The 19,513-nt window shown below is 41.5% G+C and overlaps 1 protein-coding gene across 6 annotated transcripts in view; it reads left to right on the top strand.

Annotated features, from left to right (window-relative positions):
* LOC119660448 (afadin) overlaps window positions 1–18,664 on the top strand; it is a 110,881-nt gene extending 92,217 nt beyond the window's left edge. For 5 of the 6 annotated variants that reach the window (XM_038069004.1, XM_038069001.1, XM_038069005.1 and 2 more), the window contains 11 exons: window positions 116–304; window positions 426–891; window positions 1,323–1,475; window positions 1,536–1,907; window positions 1,973–2,223; window positions 7,631–7,749; window positions 9,807–9,938; window positions 10,007–10,124; window positions 15,184–17,329; window positions 17,391–17,506; window positions 17,568–18,664. In XM_038069004.1, the coding sequence (XP_037924932.1) occupies window positions 116–304; window positions 426–891; window positions 1,323–1,475; window positions 1,536–1,907; window positions 1,973–2,223; window positions 7,631–7,749; window positions 9,807–9,938; window positions 10,007–10,124; window positions 15,184–17,329; window positions 17,391–17,506; window positions 17,568–17,757 (4,252 nt within the window). In that variant the 3' untranslated portion in view covers window positions 17,758–18,664. Of the gene's footprint in view, window positions 1–115; window positions 305–425; window positions 892–1,322; window positions 1,476–1,535; window positions 1,908–1,972; window positions 2,224–7,630; window positions 7,750–7,860; window positions 9,427–9,806; window positions 9,940–10,006; window positions 10,125–15,183; window positions 17,330–17,390; window positions 17,507–17,567 lie in introns of those variants that run through there. The other variant, XM_038069007.1, reaches the window with a different exon arrangement.
* The last annotated feature ends 849 nt before the right edge of the window (window positions 18,665–19,513 follow it).

The raw sequence follows: 19,513 nt of genomic DNA, 5'->3' as shown, positions 1-19,513 counted from the left end.
TAGGAAATGCATATATGGATCTATGCAAAATGGAATAATAGTTCGAAAATTTCTTACGTTTGTAATTGTCCTTCTTAAAAATAAAATGGATTTTTTTATTTCTAAATATTTAAAGAAACCCAAAAATGACGGTCAACAATGTCAACGAGTCGCAGAACGGAGGCCAAGAACCAATTTTACCGGCCGTATTGGAGTTTCCCGAAACACATCAAGAGACTTTCCTGCGTCAAGTTATCACAGAACTAGATGTCAACATTCCCACTTTCAAGCTTGCTCCTGTTTATACTCTCTATCTTTGTGCCAGGTAAATTGTATGCTGCATGTTTACAGATTGCATTGTTGATATCTACTAACTTAAATTACATCGAAAAGGACCCTTTATCACCAATAATGCAACACATAAAATGTTTATTTTCTCATTGCAGATATCGAGCGTCAACCCACTATCGACCTGATCTTCAGCCGACAGAACGTGCACACAAATTGACCATTTTCCTTCATCATGTAGCTAATTTGATATACAATGTGGTTCAAGATCAATACACAGATCCAAGGATTTTGGCATTTTGGATGGCAAATAGTTCGGAATTCTTACATTTCTTGAAGTCCGATCGTCATATTTCAGCATTTAGCGTTCAAGCGCAAGAAGTTTTAGCGGAAAGTGTGCAGACGGCCTTTCGTAATTTAGTCAACTGTTTTCGCGTAGAACTCTCGCAAACTCTAAATCAATTTTTGTCCGAAAATATTGATCACGATTCGGCAGCGGGACTTGTGTTGACTGTCTTAGGATCAGCTATGGCACTATTGCGTCGTTGTAGAGTGAACGCAGCGCTGACGATACAATTCTTCTCACAACTATTCCACTATATCAATGTGATATGCTTCAATACGGTACGTTCCCAATTAAAGTGTATCGCTTAATTCTCAAGTTTCCAGAAAAAAAAAACAAAAAAAAACACACCCTTGGCTTTTTAAATAAAATTACTCTGTGGAATTTTGATCAATGATGTTGATACCTCCAGCAAACGCAATCGAGTGGTCACTTCCTCGTATTTTTTCCGATGAAGAGAGGATCCTCAAAAAGTGGAGATTCTTGCCAGTTTTGATCTGTTTGTTTTACAGTATCGGTTAATTTTATTATCGACTGTTAATAGTAGTGCAAAATAAGAATAGCTGCTTGTCTATATGTGTATATCTTTTAACAATTTTCGCAACCGATACGAAAATAGCTGGAAGGAAAAAGATGAACTATGAATTTCAGAAATCAATTAACATAAAAATATTGTTAAAATGACCACAAAACAATCATACCTAATTTCCAGATTGTTGCTAATTCACAAATGTGTACAGCCGAATGGGGAAAAGTAATGAGCGAAAGATTACAGCTTTTGGAATTATGGGCGGAACGGCAAGGATTGGAACTAGCTGCAGAGTGTCATTTGGCTAAAATCCACCAATGCGCGCAATTCTTGCAGGTACTTTGCTCCTCAAACGTTAACAAAAACCTTCCCCAACTTCGAATCTCTTCATTCTAGGCACCAAAAACAACTGTAGAAAACGTACAGCAACTGGTATGCTCTTGTTTCCGGCTGAATTCACTACAAATGGCTGCTTTACTGCAACAAGAAAAAATACCGCGAAATCTGGTAGATACTGTAATTCGTATGGCCGAATCAGTAGCTGATGAACTGACAAGAGCAGACGGACGTGAAGTACGACTCGAGGAATCACCTGAATTACATCTAGCTTTACTCCTGCCCGATGATGGATTCAGCTGCGACGTAGTGCGTGGAATTCCATCAGGATTAGTTGACTTTTTGAATCCTCTACAAGGAGCTGGTATGTGCAGACTGGCGGCGCAGCCCACAAGTGTTGGTCTATGGACCGTTTACATGCATCAGTTCAATGTAAGTGTATTGTTGCAAAAGCAACGGAGAATATTATTATATTAATAAAAAAAATTATTTTACAGCAAGCTCGATCGCCTAGTGCTATGTCGAACAAACTTCCACAACCTGAAGTACAAATTATAAAACTACATAAAAATTCAAATGGAATGGGCTTGTCTATAGTAGCTGCAAAGGGTGCTGGACAGGAGCGTCTTGGTATTTACATCAAATCAGTGGTCCCAGGAGGTGCAGCGGATGCAGATGGTAGATTACAAGCCGGTGATCAGCTGCTAAGAGTGGACGGTCAAAGTTTAATTGGGATAACTCAAGAGAGGTAAGTGTGCATTGTTTATTGGTCCCAAAACAATATCACCGTACATTGTGTTATTTTTCTGTTATTCTGTCTCTCATTGCAAATTATCTATCAAATAAACACTGATTATCTCAATATACCACGATGTAACAAATCAGTTTGTGCTTATGGGCCGGACTTTGATCGCATTTTAGCTCGCATTCATAGAATATGCTGAGATTCTCCCAGACGCTAGGTTAAAGATCCCAAAACTAAAGTTTACTTCAGCAATTGCCAAAATCATTGCTGCCGCAGATTTATGACTGGCGAGACTACTGCGACAGAGGTTTAAAACTTGGTGTACGTTCGGGCTGCCATGGTTATGCGCCTCCATAATCAATATCTTGGAGCGAATAACAGAGGTATGCGCCGGAAGACTTTCCCGTTCTGGGTATTTCAACAAAAGAGCCGAAAAGTTGAGAAAGGAGATTAGTTGTGTCGCGCAAACACTTCTTGAAAATCCACCACCAAGAGTGAACAGATGTGTTGTCAACATCTTTGGAAACTACCATGTCTCCAATAATATGTCAATCGAAGAAATCCTCAAGGTGCTGAAGCAGAAATTTGCGGTATGCTCCAATCGCATCCATAGGTATCAAAAGAACTATCAGCGAAAGTCAGACGACACCTTGCTGTTCTAGAGCCAATTTTATAAAAATCTCAATAACTCAAGTTATGAAAGTAACCTTCATCTGGATCAGGCAGAAGACTTTTGAAGAAGTATTTTGAGCCAACCCAGCCGCTGCAATTTAGAAGCAGAGTGGTTCGTACACCTTATGCGTTCATGCGAGGTTCTCCCCGAAATGACTATGCCTAACATAACTGAAGCTGACGTAGAAGCAGCCCTTGAAAAGGCAGGTAATTGGAAGGCGCCAGGAGTTGATAAGATTCACAACTTCTGGCTGACGCGGTTGAAGCGCATTCATAGGGTATTGGCAAATCATTTTAATCATATGATTGTCGATCTGAAATTAGTTCCGCAATTTTTCACCAAGGGCATAACTTTTCTCATCCCCAAGGAACAGAGTGCCCTTGCCTTTCAAAATGTCGACCAATTACTTGTCTTCCTACCATCAACAGGGTCTTCACTTCAGTTCTGTGTGCGAACATCTCAAAACATCTTGATGTTCATAAATTGATAGCTGAGGAGCAAAAAGGATGCCTAAAAGGCTCCCGAGGCTGTAAAGGATAGCTTATAAACGGTGCAGTAGCTGTGTAGCAGGTAGTCCACCAAAAAAGAAATATCTCGACAGCCTACATCGATCGTCCTGGATTTTTGAGTGGGGACTTTTGTTGGTTGCGGTCGTCGCTGTAGGCCAATGTTGACTTTGGCTCCATTGCTTGACCTCCTAACTTCTCCCTTCTTGGATGTAATTACCTGACTGTCACTGTTGCGGAGATGCGCCTCCGGCTGATGGGTCGGTTTGTGTGTGCTACGGGGTCCTGCTTGTTTGTTGTTTTTAATATTTTTCTCTATTGCAGGTGCACTCATTTGAATTTCACCAGTATGCTGGTTATGCGGTGGCTTGGTGGCCGCTGGAAACCGTCTTCGGACAGGTCAAGAGTGTGTACAGGCTGGGAGTAAGCTTATCCAACTGCTTGTCTGATGGTCATGTGTTAGGGGCAAGTGGATTTGGCGGGGGGATGGGCATTGGAGAAGGTGCTAATAGGACCCCAAGCCAAGGTGGAACAGCATACGCCGAGGGCTGCGTGGACAATGGGGAGCTTGGTCTTTAGTATGCGGACTCTGAATACCTTGGGCACCTTCAGTTTCAAATAAGACCCTCATTTTAGTGGTCGGGCTAATCAGGGTGGACATTCTTCTTCTTGTTCATTCTACTCGTGAGACGAAGATATGGACTCGATTATCAAAAAAATAAACAAACGGACGATAGTAGAAAAAGTAGTGATGCCAGGTGCATCATCGGAAGACAAGTTGCTGGCATCCAGCCAAGAGACAGTACCCGTCGAGACCAGCACACTCGGTGCCAGCCGTAGCAGCGAGCGGCAAGCGGACTATTGGTTTCCAGCCTGGACTCCACTGCCGTCAAATTGGGTGCAGCGAGTACCAGACATAGTATTCCTAATTCGAGAGTGTCTGACCAGAGATCCTTCTCAGATCATAGTTGGATACTTTTCAGTCTAGATCTCGCCGTTGAGGTCTCCGAATCCTGCAGATACCCCAGGAGGATTGACTCGAGAAAGCTTGGTCAAGTAATTAAGAGCAAATTGGCAAGATTCGCACTACAAACGAACTGGAGTCGAAGGTCGGGGCTCTGGAAAAGGCAGTCGACACCACCTTTAAAGTCCCGTGCCTTGCTAAATACAGCAAGAAGACACTGCCTTTGGAAGCTGATCAGGGAAATCTTCAACATCTGCTACAGGCGCATATATTGGCAGCGATACAAGGCTATCAACACCGCTAAGAGTCGGTCTTGGTTGGACTACGAGTATATTCAGAACATCGAAAGCATCAGCAAATCCCTAGGAGTAAAATTCTCTCCAAGGAACATGGGAGCCCTTCCTGTCTTAAAAAGTTGCAAGGTTCTTGGACGGAATCTCCTGGCAAAACCTTGGAGCTGTTGATTCGGACGAACTTTCCCGTCAGCGCCAGCTTGTTAGGATTTACCGGAGCTGTATCTCTTTAGAATAGGAACCACAATCCTGGAGACGCGCGCGAGTGGTTTTCATAGCGAAAGTGGGCAGGCACGACCATGAGTCCGCAAAGGACTTTCGATCAATCAGCCTCACCTCTTTCGTGTTGAAAACCCTAGAGCGTATCCTGGACATCCACTTAATGGCGCACTTAAGGAAGGAACGCTTTTCTCTAAGTTCCAGCATGCCTTTGAGGTCAAAGGCTAATCCACAGAAATCGCTCTCCACGAGGTAATTAGCACGATTGAGCGGTCGCTACAGTACACACTGTAGACTCTAGCTACCTAATCTATTGCTCATTCCTATTGTTGTGGTTGTGTTTTTAGTGGTCCCACGATGTCCCGGTAAGCTACTCAAAGAGAGCTTAGTTTCCTGGTCCGGCTTAAAATGACCATACGTGAAGACGAGAAATGGATAGACTCTGGGTCTATGTATGCCAGCTGTCACTCGGTCATATAGGCAATTTGCCTTTATAGCTGAGACTCCTTGTATATGTTTGTATTTGTCAAGAGTGGTATAATCGTTGTAATGTTTGCAGTTTCCACTTATTTGTTGCGAGGATTTATATACTTTCGAGAGATCATTGTTGGCAAACGAGTTTTCTGTCATTAGTTTATACATTCAAAAGTGGCAATTTCAATCGAAGAACATGGAAGACCACCGAAAAGGTTTGAAGATGCCGAGCTACAAGTATTGCTCGATTAAGATGATGCTCAAACTCAAAAACCACTTGCAGAACAATCCAATGTGACCCAAAAGAGAATCTCCTTACATTTGAAAGCCATGGGAAAGGTTGAAAAGTGCGGAAATTGGGTTCCGCATGAATTGAATGAGAGACAACAAGAAAAACAAAAAGCCACTAGTGAAATTCTTCTCGCGAGGCACGAAAGAAAGCGTTTTTTCCATAGAATCCTGATGGGGGATGAAGAGTGGGTTTATTTCGACAATCCTAAACGGAAAAATTGTCGATCCAGGCGAACCATCATCATCGACTGAAAGGCCAAATCGCTTTGGGAAGAAAACAATGCTCTGCGCTTGCTTGAATTACAAGAGTGTGATTTATTATGTGCTTCCAAGTGAAATTGTTGATACGCAATTCTAACCGTCACCAAATGATCCATTTGAATCATTAATTGCTTGAAAAACAACCAGAATAGGGCACGAAAGAGTAATTTTTCAACACGACAACGCCCCGGCACACACATCAAAATCAGTCAGGGACACCATTGTTCCACTCCGCTTTGATGTCCTACCCCACCCGCTATACTCATCAGACTTGGAGCCTTCTGACTTACTTGTTTGAATCGATGGGACACACGCGCTTGCTGAGCAGCACTTCACTACCACCGATTCTACTGGTAAGGCATCCTCAAATCGACAAAAAGGTGGCATAACTGTAGCTAGCGATGGCAAAATTTAACCATTTTTCAAAAATATTCGTGCTTTTTTAACTTAAAACAAGTCGGGAAAGCAGAAGCTGGACGCCTCAAGTATGAAAGGTTTTGTGTATTTTTTAAAGACATTTGAGGGTGCATTTACCCCATAGCATGTATTATGTGAGAGTGTCCACTTTCGGGTGATATCGACATTTCGATATCTCGACGAAATTAATAAGACCGACTAGGCTGATCCCGACTATTTGACATTAACAACGATCTAAGACAAGGCGATGCCTAATCATGCGTACTCTTTAACCTGGCCCTGGAAAAAGTGATCCGTGATGGTAAGGTAAATGCGATCCTCTTTAAGTCCACCCAATTACTGGCATATGCTGACGATATCGACATCATGGGAAGAACGACCCGAGACCTACAAATTGCCTTCACCCAGATCGAAGAGACCTCGCGAGATCTTGGGCTGTACATCAATGAAGGCAAGACAACGTATGCACCGAAAACCAATCAACCAACAATTTCCAACCGCACTGGTCAAACGAGAAAAATAAAGATCGGAGATTGCAACTTTGAGATCGTTGATAATTTCTCCTATCTAGGGTCGAAAATCACAACCGATAACAGCTACGACGATGAAATTCGCGCACGGTTGTTGGCAAGAGCCTATTTCAGCTTACAAAAGCGGTTCCTCTTGAAACGTCCCACCATAGGGTCAAAGACAATGATCTTGCCAGTTCTCATGTATACTTCTTAGCAAGAAAAATTTCCAACTCTTGGCCGCATTCGAGAGAAGAATCTTCCGAAAAATGTTTGGCCCCCTATATGAGGATGGTCGATTCCGCAGCCCACATAACGACGAAATCTATGAGCGATACCATGACCGTCAGTTTGCGAATAAAATCCGAGTCAATAGGTTGCGGTGTGCCGGTCACTTAATCCGTATGGATGAGGATGATCCCTACCGGAAAGTCTATAAGGGCAATATCTATGGTAGAAAAAGAAGACGAGGCAGATCCTGCCTGAGATGGAGCGATGGCGTAGGTCAGGGCGCCAGACAGCTTTTAGGGATATCGAATTGGTGGACCTCGGCGCAAAACTTGGATGTCTGGAGTTCCTTATTAAGACAGGCCTAGACCGGATACCGGTTGTTGCGCCGTTGATGATGATGACTGAACAGTGAAACAAGCCTTTGAAATTGAACTGCATTATCGAACATTTCATATAAGGCTCTACAAAATGCTCCTGAGAAGCCACACAACAAACTCAACATTTTCGTCACTGTCTCTTTTCTCTTTCAGTTAAATTTGCAATGCTAACTCACTTTAATATTTTATTTACAGAGCTGCTGATTATTTAGTTCGAACGGGTCCAGTGGTAACTTTAGAAGTGGCAAAACAAGGGGCAATATATCATGGCCTAGCTACGCTACTGCAGCAACCAAGTCCGGTCATTCAAAGAGGTAAATTTGAAATGTTTTAAGCGTATTAACATTGCTAGTATAATCGCAAAATAAAATGATTGCTAACAACTAACAATTTTCAATATACAATAATAAATCGCTGCTTATCAGAAATGGATGACAGTTTAGAGATGATGCCACAAAGTCAAAACCCAAACTACTTATCCGGTTCAGAAGAAAGTCTCTCAAAGTATGTGAATGAGCCAGTAGATCGTTACTCAAGGCCGTATTCCAGGTTCGCAGAACGCCAGCCATCCCCCACTTACTTTCAAATGCGTCGTAGAAGTTCGTCGCCACTTCAAGACGATGCATTTCGTCAAGTGCAAGAGCTGCATATTGATCCAAGATATAGGGACACTCGCCCAATCGCAAGAAGTTCATCAAATCTTGCTCTCACAATGGCTGATACAAATTGTACTCGGTGGGATACGACTCCATCTATTTACATAGAGCAATATAATGACCAGAATCCGGTAGATGTCAATTCAATGGAATCACTGAACAATACAACGTCATACTCGGATGCACACCAACCTCTAAATGAGGACAGCATGGCATCATGTGCCGATTCGGATGACATTCCTTTCATCGATGACGGTTCACCAAGTGATCAAGATAACATATACATTCCACCAAATATAATTGTGCCAAAGAACTCTTCGAAAACAGGCATAATGGTAGACAAAAGTTCCACGTCTAGGCGATCCAGTAGTGGTTGTAGAAAAACAGTCAGTTTCGATCTATTAGATTATACCGATAGGAAGACCAACAGTAGTGATTATGTTGAATATTCATTTAATAAATCCAAGACATGTTCTGTAATTAGTGACGCTAGATTAGAGAATTTTGGGACCAACACAAGTGACTTTGATTACGGTTATGATGATATAGAAGATGAAAACATGAGAAATGGAATTTATTCTCAAGACTCTCCGCCCGAACTTAAAAATTTTGATCAGAATGAATTAAAATTGGATTTATCGCATGTAAATTCAACTTCCAGTTCCTCGACAAATGAAGCAAGTGAAGAAGACGTTAAAGAAGAATTGGACAAAATTGAAATTATGAAACGTAACTATCAAGTTCCTCTGAAAAAAAGTAATAGTTCCTTCGATATTTGTTCACCATATGAAGCTGACTTACAGAGTAGAAAATTCGGTGATGGAAAAGTGAAGGTATTGGCAAAATACTTTGAACACAAATCTTTAAAACAAAAGTGCAAATCCAGCCCAGAATTGAATATAACAAAAACAAATAAATTGAATAATTATGAGCAAGATCAAATATTGGCGCAACTAAAAGAATGGAGTATATTCGGTTCCAAGGGTCGTGAAATTCTACCAGAAAAACCCTGTTCGCCTAAAAGAGATACCGAAAGTATCTGGAAAAGCGAACCAACTCTGTTTTCATACATTACGCAAACCCAGGTTCGACCAGAACGACTGTCCTTCCTTCGTAAAACCCGTCACTGTAATGCACACTATATAAACACAGTACCTCTAGTGAATGCATGCTACAAAAGCTGTCCTAATCTATGCAAAAAACCCACTCTATTGCATTCAAGTCCTTTTCATTCGTCCCGATTCATGACTTTAAGGAAATTGAAGAGACATTGTAAGCAGAAATCCTCGGATATGTTACGAGAATCTGATGAGACTATCGAACCGAGATGACAGAGTATGTTTAGTGGTATTAGCTTTCTCAGCGACAATGTGCACTAATTGGTTTGATTAGCGTTTGTTTTTGTGTGAATGCATGACTTTCCTTATGAGTTGGTATGACACGGATTTATGTGTTATCTGTGCCTAGTAGAGGCAGAACACTTTTAAACAGTCACAGTTTTGCTTTCGTCTGGAACATTGCTTTGCATACAAGTTTTTTGGAGCATTGAATTAAGTTTACAGATTTCTGGACTTCCTCCTTGGAAACCACATTGCATTTAGTAATTTCTGCAAATTACATCTCAATTTTTTGAATATCTACTTAATGCTTCTTAGCTGTTGTATATCTTAATGAGTTTAATTTGCATGGAATAAAACAAAGTATTTTTTATATAGGTAATCGTAGAATGTCCGAACGAGACTTGAGTCGTATGGGAACAGATACAAAGACTCAAACTTCAGCGGCACCGAATCAACATCTACCAAATAGTAAATCTGTTCCAGCACTTCACCACGTTGGTAGCTTAGGTAAACTCAGCTAAATTATAATATGCGTTTATTTCGGGTTTTAATTCTCTTTTTATATTTTATTTCAGGCATGTCAAATAAATCAAGAAGCATTCACAATCTTGTAAATAACAATGATCAAGGGTTTTATCAGAATTTAAGTGTGTATAGAGCTCAAAATCAAAGTCACCCTTCACTGGGCGAAAGGTAATTGATAGCAATTGATGTTTTTTAATATTGAAAATTTTGAAAGTAACTTTATAAATATGTGTGTAAATTCGTTATCATATATAAACGTTTACTCCCCTTATGCTGCTACACGCGTTTTCAGCAAACGGTGTTGTACAAGAAGAAATAGGAATTTATGTTCTTCTGATGTTAGGAGAAGAAATTGCCACGTAATTTTGAGGTATCAGAATTATGAACCGAAATCGCAACAATCAGAGAATACATTTTTCATCCAAAATACAATGATCCATTAAGTATAAATAATGAGGCGATTTTATTTTCTATTCGCCAGTGATTTTTTGTTTTACTTCGCATATATACCGATATTTTGAAAGCAAGTCATCATCTCATTATTTACACTTAATTTAATTGCTAAAAACACAGCAGGCATACATTAAGTTGGAGTGATCCAATAGTAAAAAAAATTAGTGAGATTCAATTGTTAAGTGGTTCATTTTGTATATAAGTCCCCAAAAGAATCTCATGATCTCGATGATTATGTCGACGAAAAGGCAGACGGCAATCAGTGCCATTGGGGAGAGAACTGCGACACAGACAATAAAGGTGACAAGCGACGGTCACAATCATCCACTTCTCAATGTATGGTTTATCGAACAGTTGATCCACCCAACTATATTACACGATAGAGAATTGCACAGTTCTTGGGTAAGGAGATGAAATGGATTTACGTACAAAGTGCCAGGCTCCTGTCTCAAACAGGCTACCGGGTAAAATTCCCACCTGTTTTGTCTAAGACACTAACTTGGAACTGGTTTGACACATTACCTAATCCCAGTCCTATTCACTGTAGAAGCATAACCCCGTGGTTCAGGGTACCTCAGCTACCCTGATATGTCTCCTGTCCATCTCCCTTTTTTCGCCTTAAGAATGCCATTCTTTTCTACATATTCTCGCTCTCCAACATGACCTCAATTGAGGTATCCGGAAACACTTGGCTTCCATCGGAAGATGATGGCGATGCGACCTTCTGCAGAAGAAAAAGTGTGGCACCACTTCCTTGCAATATATGCAGTCTCGCGACCGTGATTTTCCGATTTTGTGCAGGTATGACTGAAGACATCCGTGTCCGCTGAGCAGCTCGGTTAGATAATAGTCAACCTCACCGTGCTTTCGATTGACCCACAGTCGCACGTCTCTTATGAGATATGTGGACCATCTATCTCTCGATTCCCGTTCGCACGATTGCTGCCATGCACAGAGAGTACGGATTCTCTCTTCTTAAGCGACGACTTCTCTATTTCCCTCACCTTTTCTGAGGTGCGAGGGTGGTTTGAAAAATTTCCGACCAATCAATGATACAAGACATTTTTTCTTTAAATTTATTTTTAGTTTTCTAGATAGCCTTCTTGTACGTCTACACACTTCTCCCAGCAATGTTCCCGTATTTTTTACCCGTCCAAATAGTACTCCACGTCTTTTTCTGCAAAATAATTGTTTATGAAGGTGATGACCCTCCTCATTTGACGAAAATCTTTATTCTCCGAGCGCAATTTTCAGATTAGAGAAACAGAAAAAAAGACCAAAAATTTTGACTGACGGTTTCGTCCAGGGCAGAGGCAACTCATCAGACGCTGCCTCACCTCTGCCCTGGGAGCAGCGTGACCGAAAGTGCCAACAGGTGGAAGACGCTCCCTTTTATCATCGCAAAAACACGACAAGGTTGCGAATTATATTGGACTTGAAACCCCAGTCGTTGTAGTCTAAGCTAGACTAGAGCTAGGTTGTTGTTTAGGATCCACCTGTTGGCACTTTCGGTCACGCTGCTCCCAGGGCAGAGGTGAGGCAGCGTCTGATGAGTTGCCTCTGCCCTGGACGAAACCGTCAGTCAAAATTTTTGATTTTTTCAATTCTTAATGCTTGGGGTGCTACGCTCCAATACTAGGGATCCATGGACTAAAAAACGAGGGAGTAAGTTGCTCCTCATTTAGTCCGGTCCACCATCAAGTGGATGGGGACTTAGGATCCCGCAGATCCTAAACAACAGAAAAAAAGACGCTTGGGGCTAGATCTGGTGAATAAGGAGAGTGGTCAAACAGTTCAATCCTTAATTCGTAGATTTTCGCCATGACAACCACAGAGGTGTGAGACAGCGCATTGTCTTAGTGAACCAGAATTTTTTCGTCAAATCTGGTAATTTTTCCGCAATTTCTGCCTTTAATTTGTCAAGTAATGATACTTAGTATGCACCTGTAATGATTTTTCCTGTTTGAAGATAATCGATTAAGATAATTCCATGACTATCCCAAAAAAAAGTTGCCATCACTTCCCCAGCCGATCAAACAGTTTTTGCTTTGTTTTGAAGCCGATTCGCCCCTCGCAGCATACTGTTTTGACAGTATTTTTGGTTCGGGCATATAATGGTCTATCCAAGTTTCATCTACAGTAATTAATCTTTGCCAAACTCTTGATTTATTCCGCCTAAACTTGGTCAACGCAAATGTTCATTCGAACACGTTATTGGTCTAACATGAGCAAATGCGGCATCCAAAGAGGGGACAGCTTTCTCATGCCTAAATCTTTATGCAATATGTGAAAAAACACGTTCTTTTGACATATTCATATCCTCTAATATCTCCCTCACTTTAATTCGACGGTTGTTTAGTGCCATTTGGTGAACTTTAACGATGTTATCGTCAGTGATTGCAGTTTTTGGACGTACCGAACATTCATCGTCTTTCAAGATTGTACGGCCACGTTTCAATTCAGCTGCCCAAAATTTCACGATCGTAAATGATTGTGCAGAGTCCCCGTACACGGCGTTCAACTCATCTTGGATATGCGTTGGCGTATTGCCTTTCGAAAAACAAATATTTAATGACAGCTGGATACTCGATTGTTTCCATTTTCCATCTACAAAAACACTCGCATCGATTCACTCAAACGATTGTTAAACAACAACTGCGCTTTCAAAATTGCTGAAATTTTGGTGAGTATCTGCGATGCGCAACCACATTCTCAAGATTTTATTGACGAGTGCTGTTATCTTCACGTTGAGGTCGGAAACTTTTCAGACCTCCTTCGAATATAAGCCTCCACTCAGCAGTATGGAGAGCGATCGGTACGGTCGTAAAGCTCCCACCATTGTATTTGCGCAAAGCGCTTACGCTACATCTCGTTACTGATGGACTCATCAGGTCGGTAGAAACCCTCTCCTTAGTTAGGACTTCGACGTCGGTTTTCTCCACAGTTAGAGGGAATCCATGTTCAACCATCCATCTAACTCGATGCATCACCATTCCCAGTGTGCGCTATGCCTGTTCAACCGCACGCGTGGTAACCAGTGCCCCAATACCATCCGCGTATCCGACAAGAGGAGATTTGTCAGGAAGTGCGGCTTATATTTGCATATAAGTTTCAGCAATTCGCCGGGAATACCGTCCGATCGTGGTGTTTTTTGTCCTTCGTGGTCAGCACCGCCTCTAGTTCCTTTACAATGAATCAGTGTTCACCGTCTCACCGACAGCATCAGCTTGGATGGGGTGGACAGAAAACCTAGAGATTCAGTTGGAGTTCTTCTGTCTGCGCCTGAATCTTTCCAACTTGATTTTCTCTCTTCTCTTCTCTCATTGGAAGGAGTCCTTTGTCACTCCGAAGGCAACGCACTGATGACCACTGGCCATGAAATCCTCCAGTACCCTCCATTGTTACACCGTTGACACTAGGGACTCCGTAGGAAAGGTTACGGCAGGAATGTTGTCCACGTAACCAGGTAATTCAAATATCGGAATGCTATTTAGGATAATAAGACTTATCCTCTGGTTGAGGCATGTCCCATTCGACGGCTCTGGCGCTCTCGCCTCCGTCTAGAACTCTCCCTTCTCAGTTTCCAATTTCGTCTTCTGAGGACACGAGCCTATTTCCAAAAGCGGACATAGATTCATTCGGGGTGAGGTAGACGCTGAAAAAAGTCACTTCTGCACAACGGAACCATCTCTGCGACCATAGACTCCTACTCGCAAGTTAATCATATCAGTATACGACGATTGTGAGCTCTTACCTCGGTACTGCTCGCTGAGGAGCAACAAGTCAGCTCTTCTTTCTTACACCATCTGCCCACTCAAAACGTGAGCTTTTGTACTCCTATGCATATTCACTTGCAGAATGCTTATTATTATGCTTGGCTCTTCACTGTCTGAAACTCTTCTTTGAAGACCTGACGCTACTCGAAACCGGGAATATAAGCCACACCTTCTTTCTGCTGACCGCGGTCGATGCAAGTCTTTCACTCTGTGCCCAGGTTTGCCACGCTTGCAACCCAAAGTTCTTCTGTCCTGCCCTTTGCAAGCCCCTGCTATATGATGGGCCCAGCACTTAAAATATCGGGTTGGAACAGGGATGAAAAACGATATAAAGTTTTAACGAATGTTTATATATTAGCACTTATCGATTACATGTGCAGAAAAAGTTGCTGATAGCGGGGGTACTGCCGTCACATGGGAATACGCGCCTCTATTTTTTCACTTTCATTGATAACACCTCAACACCAGTCTACGCATTATACTATTCCAATGAGAGTAACATTGAATCTGGCTTTGAGCGATGATAGTTGTGCACAACTGCTGCCGCCAAATCTCACGTTCACTTCAGCAATCGCAATGTTTTGTAGGTTTCATCCAAGGCCACAAACAGAATAAAGCGCATATTCTATTCCAAGTGTCTAAGACGTGAGTGGGGTAGGCGACAAATCTTTTTATGTGAATTTTTGCAAAATATCTGGTAAGTTGACGTACAACAAATTGCTAGGCGGTTATTATATTGCCATGAAAGAGGTGTGGACGGGTATTTCACAAGTTATTGATATCCTAAATGATGTGTGGCTATTAACGTAAATAGCAACAAATTTTGATTGCCTGGGCGCTCCCAATGATCATGCAAAGGGAAAAATGCAGTCTCGCCCATATAAATCATTCGTTCTTCTCATTTTTTCGAAATATAAGTTTTTAGGGATTATCCATTTTCACATTTCGAAATCTTCTAATGTGAAAGTGATTTAAAAACTCTTCTACTTTATTTTCAGACCCCCCATACATAACCAACAGCCAGCGACAATAAACGTTGCTGGTGGACCAATGTCGATGCCAGCGACAACAACGAATCTCTCAAATCAATCTACTGTATTAAGCCGTCCAATTTCAGCCTACTATAATAGCAATAATACACTTACAAACACTATGCCTTCATCGAGTTCCATGTCCTATATTACAACCACATCGCAAAGCACGCTTAACAGCAATAACATCAATGACAACATATCCAATAATAATCAACCACAATATCAAACTATGCAAATGAATAATCGCATGAAGAACAACAATGGTTTCTTACGTGATAATCAATCACAACAAAGCTTACGAATGAACCAAATGATGGCTCCATCAATGCCAAACATTGCGAATTCCAGCGGCTATGCCAGCAATATTTCTGCAAGTCAAAGTATGCAAAATGTGAATATGATCAGCAACAATCAGCCGGATTTTTATCACCACAGCCCATATTTAGGAAACAATTCTAACGTTTTACCCCCTCCGGAACATCAACGTCTTTCCGCAAATCAGGCAATTTCTCATCTTCGGGGACAAGCGAAAATTTCTGAAATGAGTGAGATGATCAACCGTAGAAATCAACGGCAAGAGCAAACACTGACCCCTATGGACTTACAAGCGCATAATCAGCTTGCCGGGCCTGGTGCAATGCAGCACCCAAACCTGATGAATTCAAGCTTGGCTAGACAAAATATGTCAATGTCTAGTCCGCAGATGCAACAAATGACTCCCATAAAGCAATTACCTCCTACAGCGCCAAAACCGCATCTGGGTCGACATCCACAGCAACCGCCATATATTCCAAATAGCGAAGAGTCTTCTCCACCACTTCCCCCATCAACGACTCATCCTCTTTATAAAAACAGCAGCCTACCGTCTGGCGGAAACATCAACTATATAGCGAGCTCGCTAGACCCTCCCAAAGTTGCCTATTATCCAGTAAACGCTAATCAATCACAGGCCGGAAAGAACTTCGTTGGTGCAAACCCCTGGGAGAGAGAAGAGCGTGAGAAAGAGCATGAACTTCGTCGTGAACAAATTCGCCATTGGAGGGATCAGCAAATCGTAGAGCTGTCAGTTTTACCTCACAGAACGCCTCAACAAGAGGAGCAACTGAAAACCCTAGTACTCGAACGTGATTTCGAGCGTCGGGCTCAGGAGGTTGAAGATCAGGAAGATGAAGGCGAAGCTCCGTACACTAAGGAAAATGTGCAAGAAGTAATAAGACTTTCTAATCAACCGATCCCAACACCTGTAACTAATATGAAGCAAATCGACATTCGAAGCGTTCCCCCGCCAATGGCTCATACTCAACATTCTCCTCCCGCTAGTGAAACATCTCAGTCATCACCACCTATGGCAGATGCACAACAATCATTCCAAGGATATCCCATCCAGCAAAGTCAAATTGTTCCAACACCAACTGTACAACCGAAAAGTATTCTAAAGAATAATCGTTATGACGGATCGAATTCGAATACACCGTCATCGCCATCGAAATCACAGAAATCAGCGAAATTCGCTGATGATCGACGATTACAAACTGATCACTCTATAGCGCAACTTTCGAAAGAAATAGGTAGCATTAACCTGTCGCCTGCAGAAACCGATTCTAGCTATGTGAAATCTGTTCAGTCCAACTCGGAGATGAATGATCATAAGTTGCAACACCCCCAGCATTTTCAGCCAAAGGAATCACCATCTGATTCATATACGCAAAACAATAGCCTCTTGACTGCTCCGCCTCCGCCCCCGGAGCGGAACAGTTCATATGTGGTAATGTCACAACAACAGAAATATCGAAGCAATAACCTCCTCAGTACGAAACCGCCAATTTCGAGCCCAATTCTCGATCATCCTGCTACAGCACCTAAACGACCGCCACTGAATAACAACTCCATAGCCAACATTCAATCGGCCACAACAACAATGACGAACAACAGCAATACGCAACAGATGACAATGGTGACAACTTCTACTGTAATAAGTAGCAGCAACACGAACAGTATTGGACGTGATGGAAAACGTGTGTCCTTCCATGACGATGATAACAATTTCATTCCTCCACAAGAATTTCTGGGTGATAAAAGTGATTTGGACATGATCAGAGAGGATCCAAATGTAAGTAGCATACATTTTAAATGTCCCGCGTTTCCGTTCATGAAATTTATGATTTTCCCAGAAATTCCTTGAAGAAACAACCGCAATCCTTCAATCGCCCACTACTCCAGAGGGCGAAACCTGGAATACGTCGATACAACAAACACCAGGTGTGATCGGTGCCCAGGAAGTTTACAGGTAAGTTCTGTTTCCTTATTCATTGGTAGCGAACACAACCGATGGCAATTCCTTCTAACAGAGACCCACGTCAAAGGCGTTTACAAGAGCAACAACAGAAACAACAGCAAAAATCTGGTGATGGCGTGCCGGAAAAGCTTTCGTTTAAGGAGAAAATGAAAATGTTTGCCTTAGAATCTGGCGAAGATCAAACACCAAAAGACAAATTGAAAATATCACGAGCACAGCGGGATATTGACGCTGTACACTAAGCCATTCTTCGTGTTTTTTGTTTTATATATATTACAAATTCACGTTCTCAGTAGGATAAGCATTTTAGCTGTACTTTAAGGGATAAATATTTAAACACAATTCAATAATAATTCGGGAGATAATATTCACCGTAACATTACAATCGTAGATTGGTGCGTTGGAATCTATGTTGCATTTTTCAAAGTAGATACATAGAACCTGGAACATACAAGCAAAACCTATCAAAAGGAAATCAATTATTCTAAAGACCAAACTCCTAAGTGTCCCACATATTGAAACTGTAAGCAATGTATTCGAAATATTTAAAAGGACAACATTCTGTAGAATTTACATACTAAAAGGGAGCATCAGAAGCACTTGGATAGCAAATGAAATGCAGGATCTGATGTAAACAGAACTTATGATGAACTTATCTACTTTTATTATCAATTCATTCACGAATACTTATTTACTTTGATATTGAGCAAGGAATATTATTATACTTACAAATTTACTGTAAACACATTACAACTTTCACACTCGTATACACTTTGAAAGGACCAAAAAAGGAATTTATGATCAATTACTAATTTTTACGAAAGTTAGAAAGTGAGAAATATATATTTGAAAAAAAAAATGTATTCTGTTGAGAAAATATATATTTCCTTTACTAGCATAATTTTGTAAAGAGATTTTATTATTCATAAAGATTTTATTGTTGTTGTATTTTAATAAATAAATATTGGAAAATACAAAAAATAATGTCAAGTTAAAAATTAGAGGATACAACTTTCTGAAAACTATGAAACATTGACGCGGAACGTGTAAAGCGGATTTTTATGAAAAATCAATTTATAGAAAACTCTACTGTATTAAAGAGCCAATCAAGAAGTATGGAACAAATATATGATATCAAAACTAATAGAATTGTTTTTCTGGGGCTGCGAGGCCGCCCTTTGGAATATGGAAAATCGACGACAAATGTTTGAAAGGATTGATCGGAAATGAAACTAACAAACCGTGTAAATATTGGGTTGGGCAAAAAGAAATATATTTGTGATCGAAATTTAACGCTTTATTTAACATACTTAGAATTATCCGATTTAAGTCAAATATGCGCCATTTTGTTCGCAAATTTGTTGCCATTTGGAAGGAAACTTCATTATCCCCCCCTTATAACCCCCCCCCCCCCCTCCTTATCTGCAAAAAACTCAGACAGTCAGTTTTCGCAAGCCTCTTTTGAGGCCAACTTTGTAGCACCAAGAGCGTTTTGCATGGACCAGAAGAGATGGTAATCACTTGGTGCCAGGTCCGAACTATACGGTGGGTGCAATAGGACATCCGAGCTCCCGTAGCTTCTGGCGGGTCATCAAAGATGTGTGAGGCCGAGCGTTGTCCTGGTGGAACACAGCACCATCCCTATTGACAAATTCTGGCCGCTTCTGGTCAATCGCGTCCTTCAAACGGTCGAGTAGCTCACATTAGAGGACCGAATTGATGGTGTGGCCATAGTTGAGCAGCCCATAATGGATGATTCCCCTCCTATCCCACCAAACACACAGCAAAATCTTCCTGGCCGTCAATCCGGGCTTGGCGATGGTTTGAGCCGGCTCGCCCGCCGCGCTTCGACCACTATCTTTTTCACTTGAGGTTGTCGTATGTGATCCACTTTTCATCACCAGTCACCATCCGCTTCAAAAATGTGTCGAATTCGTTCCGTTTCAGCAGTGCGTCGCAGGCGTTGATTCGGTCCAAGCGATTTTTTTCCGTCAACTC

This window comes from Hermetia illucens, chromosome 6, assembly GCF_905115235.1.
Source record: "Hermetia illucens chromosome 6, iHerIll2.2.curated.20191125, whole genome shotgun sequence".
Classification (NCBI taxonomy): Eukaryota; Metazoa; Arthropoda; class Insecta; order Diptera; family Stratiomyidae; genus Hermetia; species Hermetia illucens.
Note: the sequence above shows the minus strand (reverse complement) of the source record. Positions and strands in the feature narration are given on the sequence as shown.